A 14,810-nucleotide genomic window follows, 5' to 3' on the forward strand; every position below is an offset into this window, starting at 1 on the left:
AGCTTAAAGATTATATGGGCAATGGAACTCGTGAAATAAAGTGCTAAATAGCCAAACCTTTTTATTATTATTATTTTACATTGTGCAGAGTACTGGGTTTAGTTTAAAATAAGAATTTAATTCTGAATTTAATTTTAAGACTGATATTAACAAATAGTGAGTCAAAAAGTGTCATATTAAGTCTTGATTGTCATTGTTTTTGTATTTTATATATCACATTGCAACACGTAGGTTACTTGTCACTACAATAGAATTAGCACAGCTACTGCTCATTGAGTAATGTATATATATATATATATATGTTAGATTTTACTCATGTGCCACCCACAACCCAACCACATGCCCTATTCTTCATAAACTTCAACATAACAGAAACTCTTTTAAATATCACACACCTAATCCTAACAAAGATATTTCCCTTTACTCAGAAACACATAAAATAAAACTTAATTTCAACTAAAACTAAAAATCCACTGTCTAGTTTCAGTTACTGCAACAAAAATGCTTTAGGTATAGTCCCAACACAAATGGATTAAGTAACATTACATATTTAAATGGATTGAACAGAATAACATTAAGTACTAACACAGTGTTTAGCAATTGTGTTCCTTTAACTCATTTTAATCAAGTAAAATGTACAAGCAGCAATAATCATTTCAATCATATCAGTGAAGTTTATTGTTTTCCAAGGTTTCTAGTCTTGTAAATGTATTGTTGTTCTGATTATTAGTCTTGAGTCGCTGGTTTATTTTTAGTTTTTTATTTCTGATATAACCCTAATTTTTCTCATGTCTCTGGTCTAGCTTTTGTAAATTTAACTTGCATCTTTTGGTGAGTGTCTTGCTTTGGTTCTCGTTTAAGGTTAGACTTATGAATCAATTTTATTCTGTCTTATCCCTTTACAATAAACTGCACTTGGGTTTATTAACATTGACTTGCTGGAGTGGATATATTGTTAGTGTTTGAGAATTGCATTTACTGTTTTCCAGTGAAGTATGACCAGGTCTTCGTTCTACCTCTCCCTGATGAGAAATTCACTGCACTCAAGCATTTCAATACAGTCCACATGATGTCCACTAAAGACCGAATTTTCAACAAGTGAATAGTAGGAATTAAGTGGTGAGTCGATCCTTTAAATTAATGCTGTAATGTAAATCCTAGAAGGAGAACTTACCCACAAAAAATCAAGTATACCTGAAACATGCATAAAATATGTATCCATTTTACATGATGCCTTTTGTTTGATGCATGGATACAAACAGTTTTATTTTTTCAAATTAAGAATCAAATTCTTTAGAGAAGTCTGATGTTGAGATATTTGTCCAAAAATGCTTGAATGATTCCAATGGTAGCCGTCACAGTTAGGAATAGAAAGACAGACAGCACCAAGAAAAACCCTGGCAACCTAGAAACAACAGCAAGAATGGGCTGTAATATGTTACAACTTGACACTACTTAAAAGAATATAAATAATATGATATAAACAAATTTATTAAAAATCTTTTGATTATCACCTTTTTTTGGATTCACTGATATAGCCAGTAAAGTAAATCTCTCTGCTCACAATATACACAATTCCTCCAAGAGCAGCAAGCACTATAAAAAGGGGAAAATTAAGTTATAAAATGGTTTCTTATTTTTATTTATACACCATAAATTCTGTGTAACTATATCGTTGTTGTATAGAAATATACATAATTATAGAAATATACTATGTAACATACCTTCATTGAAAAAGATGCCAGAGATCCACAATACCACCAAGAAAACGGAATAAGACTCTACACAATTCTGGCTAAAGAAATGGTGGAAAGACATATTTGTGACAACTTGCCAATCAAAGAAGATTTCATATTTGATTGTTAATGAATGAAAGTGTGTGAGTGAGAAGTATGTGAAGTATGAGAGGCATCAATGAAGCAGTTTGACTGTAAAGATCTTTGATCTTACTGTGCACGAAATGTCCTTTCAAACTCAGGTGGTCCAGTAACAGTGGGTGGCATTATTTTATGCTTCATCCTCGACCACCCCACACGTCTTGCCTGAAATGCTAAGATATTCAATCACTATTATTCAGCCACACCGTTTTACCACATTATAACAAATAAAGAAATTAATGATACATATCTGACATGTGATTTCAAGCATATAGTATTAGCTTGATAATCATACAAACATTTATAGAACCTGAGTGATTAAGTTATCTTGAAATAGCTCACTGAAATCGAACATCATTTTAATTAGCAGTAAACCTTGACCTGATCTTATTACACATTTGTCCGATGTTGGCCAGACAAATCAAAAGTTCTAGTTTACTTTTTTTCTTATTCTTTTTTTATTTTACTTTTGGCAACACATCTTTAACAACTTTAAATTTATTAAACCATTTGAAATGTAACATTTTATGTTTACTCCTATGGAAATAAAGCTTTTACAGTCTTTTTAATTTCCAGACAGTTATTTAATTCTGTTCTACATACATATAATAGTATACATACAAATAGTAAAATGATCAGTGTTTTGAAGAAACCTAATCGGAATAACTTTATTTTATCATCAATAATGATAATGATAAATAGGTCTTTAATCTCCAAAGACCTATTTACTGCAGACACTATACAGAAAAATAGTATAAATAAAAAGAGGGTCCTTTGCTGAACATAAGAGCAACCTTTATGAGTTTTTAAGGGTGGCCAACCATCATGGTCCAATAGTCCACTTGCAGTGCAGTACACGTTTGTATTTTTAATGGTGCAGAAGATAAGCTACTTACTTACCCATGTGGAGAGCAGATAGTATTGACACTGCTGCGAGGAGAACTGGCAGATCTGAAGTCATATTTGTGGTTCGAAACAGCTGCTTTTTTGATAAAGTCTAGCCACAAAGATGTGAAATTAGGTCCGTATATCCGCCTGTTGCAGATTACCTCCTGATTTTAAGATCCGGAAGTACCGGTCTAACGTTTGCGAAAGGTGTTGCACCATGAATTTATAAAGCCAACACAATAAGCTTTTTTTTTTTTTTTTTTTTTAGAGCCTGTACCTACCTATTGAACACAAACAGTGTTTTTTAAGTGGCCTAAAACACTATTTTGGGGTGACAACCTATTTAAGTCATAAACAACAAACATTTATTTCACAACAAAAAGCACAAAACGCATAGTATGGTTTCGTCCGATTCAGCTGACAAATACGTTTGAGAACGGTTAAATGAAGCTAATTGTCCGAGTGAATCGATTCTCTAAAATGATTCAGACTTCCCAAAGCTAGGAAATCACATGGGGAAATCAGTGCTGGGCGCTCGACGCTGATGATGTCAGACACTGTGCGCCGGGAACTGTGAGCTCTGCGCTGCTGAAGCTTCCGCGACAGCCAGGCAAATAGAGAAGCAGCTTTACCTCTAATAAACAACAGAGGAAGCGCAAACATGGACAGCGATGATGACGATATGGAAGAAGTGGTCAAAGGTACGACAGGCGTGTTCACAAACGACGCGGTGTGACTAACTTTGTTTTTGTCGTCTTCTCAGGGTGAACTTTTATGCAGTCTCATTCCGCCGAAGATTAGCCTACCGACAGCTGTCCTCTGTATGTCTGTCAAACTGTCAGCTGTCAAACTCCCGAGGCCCGTAAGCTTTGGAATTTTTAAAAACCCCAGATGACAGCGAGTCCTATTTCGGCTTTGGACTTTAGTTATGATTCCTTCTGAAATCCCATTATATGCTGAAAGTATAAACGTAGACTGATTTTGTTCTCTTGAAATATCTTTAATTTTATTACATTTACTGACACTTTGTACAATATATAATCTTTTTAATTAGCCTGTAAATGTCGTATGTATAGGTTGGATTTATATTTGCACTGAAGCCACGTGGTTAAGAAAGTGTGGTGTTGACACAATCCAGAATTGCAGAGTCGCGTATCAGCTCTGGACTTCCATCAATTAGTGCACAATCACTTTGAATGTTTTTGCTATGTCAAGTATCTAACTGAAGTTCTGATGACATTAACATTAGTGCTATTTTTAGGTATAGAGTGCATTAGTTACTCATCAATCTATCATTTCGCTTATTTCTGATTACAATGTCATGACTTTTTAGGGCCACTGGATGAGGATGACCAGCCTCATGGTTTCTGCACTGTGACCTACTCCTCCAGTGACAGATTTGAGGGACACTTTGTTCATGGGGAGAAGAATGGAAAAGGAAAATTCTTCTTTTTTGATGGCAGGTTTGAGACTTGTGGTGTATGTTGGCACCATTATTAAGTTTATTATTGATTTTCACTGTATGATTTGTATGGTTAGAGTCGAGACAATTGCCCATGTTAAAATGACCCACATTACTATACCAGGTTGGGACGGAAAAAATAAGGCTGTGTGAAGGGGAAAGAGAGATTGATTATCTGCGCTGCCGGCTTAAGAGAACCAATCAACTGCCCAGAAGAGTTTCATGAATGAACTTTGTATAGAGTTTAGAAACATATCACTGTGATTCAATATCATTTAAAGGGATAGTTCACCCAAAAATGAAAATTCTGTCTTCATTTACTCACCCTCAAGTTGTTCCAAACTTGTATGAATTTCTTTTTTTCTGCTGAACACAACAGAAAATATTTTTAATTATATGGGTAACCAAACAGTTGATGGGCCCCGTTGACTTCCATAGTATTTTTTTCCATACTATGGAAGTCAATGGGGTCCATCAACTGTTTGGTTACTGACATTGTTCAAAATATCTACCTTTGTGTTCAGCAGAAGAAAGACATTTATAACTATCCCTTTAAGTGCACATGCATCATCACCAGCAGTCTTGAAAGGTGTGAAAGATAATTAACTTGAAGAATTTACTTTTCCCAATTCTGTTTGCTTCTCTTTGGTGTCCTATTTGTTTTTACACTTACATACAAAAAAACTTATTTGGATCAATTTAATTATAGCAGATAAATAAATGTAATTATTGTTCACCTGCATATTACCTTTTTCCTCCCCTCTATAGTACGCTGGAGGGTTTCTATGTGGACGATGCTTTGCAGGGCCAGGGCATTTATACTTATGAGGATGGAGGAGCATTACATGGGACTTATGTAGACGGCGAGCTCAATGGACCTGCTCAAGAGTTCAATCCAGATGGTCAACCGGTCTTCAGGGGCCAGTACAAGGACAACATTCGCTGTGGCATGTGCTGGGTCTACTACCCGGTTTGTTTTGCCCTACATCAAGCACTTTAATATTGAACTAGGAACATGAACAGTCTATTGAAAAGCTCCAGGTTTATGTATATATACAAGTTTTCTTTTCTTTTCTGTCGTCTAAAGGATGGCGCCTGCGTGGTGGGGGAAATGAATGAAGATGGAGAGATGACAGGAAAGGCAGTGGCTTATGTTTACCCTGATGGGCGTACAGCTCTGTATGGCTCCTTTGTTGATGGAGAACTGATCGAGGCCCAACGTGCCACTCTTACCACTCAAGAGAATGGCAGACCACACTTCACTGTTGATCCAGACAGTTAGTAGCACTTTTATTTACACTCTCATATGTCTTATCTGAAACCGTTTACCCGTTGATGCAAATGAAAAACCCTTAATCTGGTTAGTAAACATTCATCTTGCCATTTTTCTGACTCTCTTAGGTCCTGTTTACTGCTACGATAAATCCACCTCGTCATGTATCGCCAGCCACAAACTATTGCTTGACCCCTACGAAAGTCAACGGTTGGTGCAAGCTGTGATCAACCATGTAAACCTCAATCTATCAAATCTTGTTTTGAACAGAAAACATGTACTTGTTTGTTCCAGTGATGGATTGTCTGGTCTTGTCATTTCAGTGGGGGAAATTCAGTTGGTTCTCTAGTCTAAATACATTATTTCTTTTGTCTTCATCTTGTTGATTCAAGCTGAAAGGTGGTTTTCTTTTGGTTTAACAGTGTGTATGTGGGACTTTCACTTATTTCCGGAGCTGGAGAAGGGCTATTTGCAAAAACTGAGGCTGAGGCTAACACAGTGATGGCTTTTTATAATGGTGTCCGCATTACACATTCAGAGGTTTGTTTGTTTCCATTTTTCATCATTTAATGCCAGAATGTAATTCTTTTTCATTTTTAAAGATGAATGGTGTGCCAAATTTACAAAAGTACAAAAGTATTCTAAAATAATGTTTAAATTAACAGGTGGACAGTCGGGACTGGTCCCTGAATGGGAACACTATTTCATTGGATGAGGACACTGTGATTGATGTTCCGGAACCTTTCAATCTGACTGAGAATTATTGTGCATCTCTAGGTCACAAGGCCAATCACTCCTTCACTCCCAATTGCAAATATGACCCGTGAGTGTGAATGTATATTTTAGAAACATTGTGCTTTTGTTTTTATATGTCAATCTGAGTAGTATTTGGTTGGATATTTCAATGTAAATAAATCATATTGTTGGACAGTATTGGATTAGTCATGTAACCATTGTACTAACAGCTGTTTTTACCTGTCCAGGTACGTCCATCCTCGTTTTGGGCAAATAAAATGCATCCGAACAATCCGTGCCATAGAGAAGGATGAAGAACTCACTGTTGCTTATGGTTATGACCATGAGCCATCAGGGAAGTCTGATCCAGAAGCACCAGAATGGTACACAAAGCAATTGCTGGAGTTTCAGCAGAGGGTGTCAGGAAAAGGGGTTGACGAGACCTGCTAAGACCCTTCTCACCACCGCTGTCCTGGAAAAATATTATCTCCCATCCCATCCTTCAACTACCACTAAAAACTCTAACTTTGTCCTTCGACTATCACAAGCTAACAATTACAAATAATCACACATCTGAACTGATTTCTGGCATCCTCATTAATTTACAAGTATTTTAACTTTGAAATCCTTGCTCAGATCACTGAGCAAGCAACAAAACTCTATGGTTCTACTGTTCTACAATGTGGAAGGTCCTGGTATGTGTGTCAATCAGGGACTGAGTTGGTTGAAATAATAAGAGCAAGTGATTTAAAAGGCATTTTGACTTAAATGTATGAAGCGGAGTGGAGTTTGAAAGTTTTAAAGACTATTGTTACTATTCCTTGAAGTATTCAACCTCTTTACTACAACTTGTGTTAACCATGCAGTATTAAACCAATATAGTGTATTTTGCTGCTTTGCTCATGTTTCCCCCAGGAACTAAAAATATAAATTTGCTGTTATTACCAACAATTAATCTTGTAAACAAATTTGTTCTGTCTCTATCATCATTTACAAACAGCTACAGTTAAGTTTACATGGGCTCTAGTTGTCTTTAAGTACAATGTTATACTGACAAGGCCCTTTATTTATTTGTGATATTTTTATGTTTTTTCACACACCAAGAATACAATTAAAAATCTACTCCACAAAAGAAAGTTTAAGTAAAGTGTACTTTATATGTTGGGAAAAGACTGAACAGAGTGTATCTGAGACTAAGGCACAGGATGAAGAGAAATCTTTTTTTACTGATCTGAACTTCAGCCTTTGATATGCCAAATATACCAACAAAGATTTATCAATAAAACTCCAGCATAGAGCACAAGTTCATTTGTCTCATCTTTTTTCAACGTTCTCGGTTATTATATAAGGAGGTTATATTTTATATTCGGCGGATTTTAATGCCAAAATGCAGGAATATTTAATGCCAAAGTAATCAGGGCAACACTCACTGTAAATGTCCACACAATGGGGGCGTGGCCATCGTGCTGCACCTGCGCGCGCGCCAGGTAAATGAGTGACACACTCGGCTTCACCACTTTCTTCTTAACAAAGCGGCCCGGAAGTGATAAAGGGAAAACGGCATAGGTAAATACGCAATATATTCTAATTTAAAGAACTTTATGCTTTTAAATTGTGTTTGGCTTTGCTTCAGAATAGGGTTTAGTATAATTAAGTTACTTAAGTGGTTTTGTAGTTCCAGAATCAAACCAAACGTGGAAAGCGATAGTGATTTACTGCTTCAAGTCAGTAGCCTATACGTTTGATAAATGATCCAACTCTTTTTAGAGACATAACAGTGACATATTTTTCTCTTTTAAATAATATTTATTAACATAAAATTACTGTTTGATTCTTCTGTCCACGCTGAAGGCCTGAGATGGACCGTTACAGGTATTTCATCTTCAATCAGAAGAGTGTGGTGGTCCTCGGCATCCTTCAGGTGGCGTGCGCAGGGCTTTGCGTGGTTTGCGGCTTTATGGACGCAGTTTTCCGAAAGAGCACAACTCTGAGTGAAACTAGGGCTCCACTCTGGGCTGGACTGGTGAGAAAGCTTAACACTTACTTACAATTTATTTATTTTAAAATGGCTTCCCCAGTTAACCAATAATGCAGCAACGCCAGAATATTGTTGGCAAACTGGTTCAGTCTCAAGAAGGTCACGTGAAAAAAGATTAATATGACAGTTAAGTTGAATGCCTATAACAATATATCATATTTCACTATATTATAACCTTAACATGATTTTCTTTTTCTCAGTGCTGCTGAATGTGGTTTCATTCATTCATTCATTCATTCATTCATTCATTCATTCATTAACCATTCATTCATTATTAACCATTTCAGTAGGCCCAATTCTATGGGCCATTTCTCGCCATACACGAGAGACTGTTCATGAATGATTTTCCGGGGTAGGTTGCCTTGCCAGGTCTTTCCCCATCCCTCCCCATTACATTGTTTGGGACTCACTCGCACATTCATACAGACAATTTAGCGTCTCCAATTCATGTTTTTGGATTGTGGGGGAAACCGGAGGAAACCCACACAGACACAGGGAGAACATGCAAACTCCACACAGAAAGGCCTCCTGGCTCAGTCTGGACTCAAACCTGGGACCTTCTTGCTGTGAGGTGACAGTGACTGACTGAGCCACTGTGAAAGTGGTTTAGAATGAACTTAATACTGATTTTTAGTAACAGAAGATTATGCACATAATCATAAAGAAGATTAGGTTTAGGTGCCCCACTTGAACCGCATTCACCCTATTGACACTGATTCTGTAAAGCTCATTTTACTTTTCCCTCCTCTTTTAGATTATGGCTGCACCTGGTGTACTTGCCCTTTTTGCATCTCAGAAGAAAAACCCTATTTTGGTAATAATTACTTTTAATTACTCTCTATTTTTTTTTTCTTGTGAATTTATTAAGTATTTTTCCTGACAGTTGTCTCTTTCTACCTGTTGATATTAACATGCTCTCATTAATACTTTAAGGTAAACGCCATGATCGTCTCCTCTGTGGTGTCGCTTTTTGCTGTTGTGATTGTCTTTGTTTATGCTTGCATCACTCTCAGCTATGGAGAGGAGGATGATGAGATCTTCCATGCCCATCCAATCCCTGAAGTGGTACAGTCAATAATAATTTGCTATGTTATCCCCTCAGCTTAAAATATAGAAATAATTGATAAAGCTGTGTCCTGTGTAGAGGGTTGTACTCAGCCGGATGGTAAAAGGCGCAAACAGCACCCTTCTGGTGGCATGCACGGGGTCTCTGCTCTTTTCTTCTCTGATTGTATACGTTGGCTGTCGCAGTCTTCCGCTTTGCGGCTGCTACAATTCTGCAAATGGCATGGTGGGTGAAGTCTTTTATAAAACAAGGAAATTCATAAGAAAATTGCAATATCTAAAAGTTAATATACAGTACACAGTATTGAGCTGTTAATCACTGCATGGGTGCGTATTTTACAGGACTTTCTAGTTCCTCAGAATGATCCTGTTACTCCAACTGAACTCATATGCACTTGGCAAGGTACGCAAGGGATGTTGTTGAAGTGGGTTTGAACACTGAGATGATAAAATCATATTTCATGAGTCATCTGCCACAATGTATGCAATTATAATGATGTTAGTGAGGATGTGGCTGAATATAATGAGATTTTATTTTTTCTCATGCAGATGGAGAAGAGCGAATCTTTAACTCCCCCGTGTCATTCATGGATCACTGTCCTGAGCAGGAACAGCAAGACCTCTCCACACCTCCTCCATATAGCAGACTAGCTTAGTCTCTTTTTATATTTATTTTTATGCATGTGACTGGGCAAAATATCAAATATTTGGGAAATTTAGTTCATTAATTTGCCCCAGAAAGTGTCAAAATTTCATCGAGCTTGCTTGTTTCAATTCTACTTAAATGTGTTTCTTGATGTTTAAGTTATTATCAGTGCCATATCAATTTTAAATTATATTTTAGTGTTTTTTTTCTAAACGCATATGCCTTGGCTTTATACTTTTTTTTTTCTTTTTTTTACATCATAGACTGATATTTTTGCATAAATAAACCTGTATATATTTTACAATAAACAATTATTACAAATTAAGAATTCTATTCTATTTGCCTCTTTATGGATCTAAAACTACAACCTATTGCTTTTAAATGGATGTTCAGACTAATAAAACTAATCAGTTCCAGAAATTTCATTTGGACTACGCACTTGATGTTGGCACCCATGTCAAACGCAAAATGGTATCGTTTTTGAGATGCGTTCCAGTTCATTACTTTAAAAAGAATTTAATAGTCTGACGAGAATTGATTTCCCATATGCACGCTTTAATTGGATAAATAAGGCACAACATTCTTCTGAAGTTCAAAGATGTGGTACTTTATTTCTTAGTAAAACATTAACTGTTAAAATAAAAACCGTAACCAGCATGATTTATTTTGCACTCCTTTGATTACAGTAGATTGATGGTTTATATTATTGATTTCCTTAACTATCACTCAACTCACTACCCAACACTGAAGATTTGAGTTGTATCAGAAAAATGATTAGTAAAGATATGTTGTGCATGCTTGAGTTCTGGCATTTTTGTTTTATCAACTGTTGAACCCCTGATATCATGTATTGGCTCATACACTGGTTGCAAAGATGCATAACTTCCACTGAAAGAATAATAAACCATAATTAACCTACATGTAATAATAAAGTGTCACTTGAAACATTCAACAATCTTCCATATATTTGCTGCGTTTGTAATTTTCAATCTGTAACATTCTGTGGACTTTTGAGATCTGCTTAAATTTTACATCATTATCTGTTATTGATGTGTTAATGCAAACAGAAATACATAAACAGACAAACAATAGAACCAAGAGCGTTTATCTAGAGATCAATTCAGCATGAACCTAAAAAAAGTGTGAATGCTCATGATGTTTCTGGCAGATAAATGATGAGATAATCCTTTTGTAATCACCCAGGGTCAAAACACAAAGCACAAATAGACAAGTCTTTACTATGCATTCAATATTTAAGGGCCAAACCATGCACAGTTCCTCAGCCAATCACATGCTCCCCTACTGTACCCCAATCAAACAATGGAACGCATCAGCTAATCTGGCCCTTAACCAACCCACTTCACATACATATTTGAAAATCATATGCAAAATCACTTTTTGGCAATTCCCCATAAAAAATAATAAAACATGTCATGCCTGAGATTCTTTCATGCACTTCACAGGACCTGCTGTGCTGTTACATTAAAGACATGAATGGATATTTCGTAATGGATTAAACTCTGTTCTGCATATTAGCGTGGGAAATAAAGTGGCCAAAGGGAAAGAGATAATTTAGCCATTAGCGAGTCTGTATATTTTTACTGCTAAGAGAGATTACACATTCAAATATAGATTGATATCAGACCTTTTGTTCAGATCAATGCATGCAGAGCCATGAATAATATGAGGTAATCATACTAATCTGTGATTATACAGTACAGAATACAGTTGCCTAATAAAGCAGTACTACATACCAAACATGACCTTAGACACTGACGTAAATATTGTCAGTGAATTATTGTCCCTTTTTACCAAAAGTCTTTTTAAACCACATCTGAATTTTGAACCGATTCACAAGAAGGACTGGATAACATGCATAACTCCTTACAGTTGATTTTATTCAGATAAATGACTGCTAAAAGAAAATAAATTGGCAATAAATAAAACACTGGCAGTGGGACAAGGACTGGCTTTAAGACTTTTTAGGATAATCAGCTTTATTTTACTTTTAAAATCATCCCTCACTTCTATAAGACCTATTAGCAGCTCTAATAATAAATAACCTGCATTTAGTGAGTGTTTGCCGGTTTGTCATTTCCTCCCAATTTTCACAGGAAGGGCCTGCATGTGTGTGGGTGTGAGAGAACGAGAGAACAAACAACAAACACACAGACTAAACCAGATTCGGCGTTTCATCTGGGAGGCTGAAGTGATTTAGCAGAACGGTTTATCTAATTTTGGCAAGAAAATTGTTTCAAAGATATGATGAAAAAGGCAACATCTTGTGTATGACAATTTCACCCTTCAATTCCACTGCGGAACTGCATAACCGACAAAACTAGTAGTTAAATCTAGTGAAAGTGTTTGGCAGTGGCATATGAAGCTTGTATATGTAAGGTAGGTTGGCTTACATGCAACTTGTCAAAGCTTCTGATGAGTATGGGGGAAACCTTTTCCTAAAGTCGTTTCCCCTTTAAATAATGGCCATATTCTGCACGTCAGACACAATAAGAAGTCTTGAGAATAATTGTTCCTGTGTCCTCAATCCTGGAGTTCCGCTTCACAGAAAACACAAAAGCACCTCTAAATCTGCTTCTCTAAGAAGTGCTTCACCTTTCATCATCTCCGTTCAGTAAAGAGGTGCCTCCTCCTTTAAACACGTACTTCATTAGCTCCTCCAACAACCACATCCCCAACTTCCCCTGTCCTCCTCATCCTGCCTCCTGAGAGTGACAGTATCTCCTGATCCGCAAGGTGGCTGGCTTAATATCAGCGGCTTCTGAGATTTCAGCTTGTGCGCCACAGTCATAAAAATGGCCTCTACGTGGTCACTGTTATTCCGACCGCCATCGTCATTTCCGTAGGGGTTTTTGGCAGAGGTCTCGAACAGAGGCATTGAGTGTGCATCGGCAAACTGCTGCGCTACGTCAGTGCTCACTTGCGCGGCGTGGCGCAGGTCGCATTTGTTGCCGACCAGGATTCTGGGCACCTCCTGCCCCAGGGCATGCTGACGGCACTCCTCAATCCATGCCGGAAGGCTACGGAAACTAGCGGCATTAGTGACGTCATAGACAAACACCACAGCGTGGACGTTGCGGTAGTAGTGCTGCACCATACTCTTACGGAAGCGCTCCTGGCCTGCAGTGTCCCACAGCTGGACCTGGAGAGGGGAAAAGGGAGAGCAATTAGCGGTCAACTTATGTCATCATAGCACACATATCTGTTCTTTAAACGTTACAGGAGAATGCACGGTGTGTTCATGCCTAAATGAACAACACAGGCAGGTATTATGTGAATGGTGAAGTGTGGGTCTTGTGCATGAGAGGTTTTCGAAAATTACATATAGTGTGCAACAGAGCTCTATACTGAGGATACTGTGACAGCTGGGAACGTCATAGGGGAAGAACAAGCTGTTACACCCTAATGAGTCTAACCCTGCATTTAATTTCACTGTCTTGTTACTGTCTTTCAAACTGCATCATATTTGATGCCTGAATTTCTAAGGCCTCTAAATTTTCAACATGATCAAACATGATTCAACACAATCTACTACATGCCTTCTGTGGTCTGATTGATAGTTTGTGGTACATGTGTGGTACATGCAACTTTGGTTTTCTGTTTTAACTGAAAGCACTGACGTATCTTAAAATGTGTCAATGCCATTGTTTTGTCTCAAAATAGACACCTAATGTTTTTTTCTAAGGCACATCTATAAAAGCTAATTAAATATCCTCATTGAACTAAGGCCTAACCCTGGCTTAATCTAAACCCTGTTTGTGAAACAAGGCCATAGAGTGATATTTTATATGCATTTTATTTACGTATTCTGCTATATTGTTAGAAAAATCTCATTGATTTACATTAAATGCTATCAGAATTTCATCTAACCCAAAATGGGCATACAAATAACTGCTCCAAATTGCATATTTGTGCTCAATTTGGGCCTCTGAATAAAATTGAGGTATATTTTTCTCCAAAAAGTGTATCGAATATGATACAAAACATACAACACATGTGCAAACTGTTCTGTTCCTTTAAAAAAAAAAGTATTTTTCTGACTATTATTTCATTGTGTCAAGTTTTACTGGGTTAAATCAACGCACACTGGAGTAAATTAACACAATAACCTTCTAAAATTACAAGCATCCTCACCTTGATTTTCTCGCCGTCTATTTCAATAACCTTCTCCCGAAAATCCACCCCGATAGTGGCCTCAGTCCTGTCTGGAAACTTGCCCGCACAGAATCTATAGGTGAGGCAAGTCTTGCCAACTCCAGAATCACCGATCACGATGATCTTAAAGATTCGAGTCCGTGGGGGAGGCAGCGAAGAGCTGGTCAAAGATGAGCTAAATTCAAATGAGGACTCGATATCTGCCATGCTGACTTCCTATAGAGAAACAAGTGCCCCTTACAGACTGACACAGTGAAAATGTACTAACGGGTCAGATAAGTGATTCAAACGCAGGTTTCGCTTAACCTTCAGCCCTTCACCTCAAGCTTCATGTGCAAAACTCAGAGATTCAAACGTTGGTGAGTGTATTTGACGTGTTGACCGGTACACTGTACATTTTGCTGATGCATTCCTGGCGGAGTCCTCTTTCTGTTTGGGTCTGTGTAGCCACGTACGACGTTGATACATAACTGTAATCTCGCGAGAAGTAACAGAATACTGAGTTTGTTTGGTAGGCTACTTCCAAACAATACACGTGCACGAAAGAAAGAAAAAAACATTACAAAAATGAAATATACTTCTGTAAACAGAGCACACAAAACACAAACTAAATAAATATAAAAGTAATTAAATTGAATTAATTATTTTTTGTA

At 37.2% G+C, this 14,810-nt stretch overlaps 4 protein-coding genes across 4 annotated transcripts; 2 read left to right on the plus strand and 2 right to left on the minus strand.

Annotated features, from left to right (window-relative positions):
* Positions 1-208: 208 nt before the first annotated feature.
* On the minus strand, positions 209-3,328 carry mgst2 (microsomal glutathione S-transferase 2). Its single transcript, XM_084132780.1, has 5 exons — positions 2,778-3,328; positions 1,951-2,050; positions 1,725-1,795; positions 1,515-1,596; positions 209-1,405 (listed from the first exon to the last, which is right to left on the minus strand). The coding sequence occupies exons 1-5, from the start codon at positions 2,836-2,838 to the stop codon at positions 1,294-1,296; spliced, it is 426 nt and encodes a 141-aa protein (XP_083988906.1). The 5' UTR covers positions 2,839-3,328; the 3' UTR covers positions 209-1,293.
* setd7 (SET domain containing 7, histone lysine methyltransferase) lies at positions 3,310-7,543 on the plus strand. The gene is made up of 8 exons (XM_084132779.1): positions 3,310-3,466; positions 4,099-4,228; positions 4,996-5,197; positions 5,315-5,504; positions 5,629-5,710; positions 5,923-6,040; positions 6,166-6,323; positions 6,484-7,543. Exons 1-8 carry the CDS (start codon positions 3,427-3,429, stop codon positions 6,683-6,685), a joined length of 1,122 nt encoding a protein of 373 aa, XP_083988905.1. The 5' UTR covers positions 3,310-3,426; the 3' UTR covers positions 6,686-7,543.
* A 166-nt stretch (positions 7,544-7,709) lies between these two features.
* Positions 7,710-10,425, plus strand: LOC311094924 (uncharacterized protein). Its single transcript, XM_084133146.1, has 7 exons — positions 7,710-7,801; positions 8,087-8,258; positions 9,028-9,087; positions 9,207-9,338; positions 9,418-9,564; positions 9,681-9,741; positions 9,888-10,425. The coding sequence occupies exons 2-7, from the start codon at positions 8,094-8,096 to the stop codon at positions 9,992-9,994; spliced, it is 672 nt and encodes a 223-aa protein (XP_083989272.1). The 5' UTR covers positions 7,710-7,801; positions 8,087-8,093; the 3' UTR covers positions 9,995-10,425.
* Positions 10,426-10,518: 93 nt separating this feature from the next.
* On the minus strand, positions 10,519-14,625 carry rab33ba (RAB33B, member RAS oncogene family a). Its single transcript, XM_084133145.1, has 2 exons — positions 14,137-14,625; positions 10,519-13,144 (listed from the first exon to the last, which is right to left on the minus strand). Exons 1-2 carry the CDS (start codon positions 14,362-14,364, stop codon positions 12,653-12,655), a joined length of 720 nt encoding a protein of 239 aa, XP_083989271.1. The 5' UTR covers positions 14,365-14,625; the 3' UTR covers positions 10,519-12,652.
* Positions 14,626-14,810: the final 185 nt, after the last annotated feature.

This window comes from Abramis brama (assembly GCF_963993115.1).
Source record: "Abramis brama genome assembly, chromosome: 13".
In the NCBI taxonomy this organism is placed as follows: Eukaryota; Metazoa; Chordata; class Actinopteri; order Cypriniformes; family Leuciscidae; genus Abramis; species Abramis brama.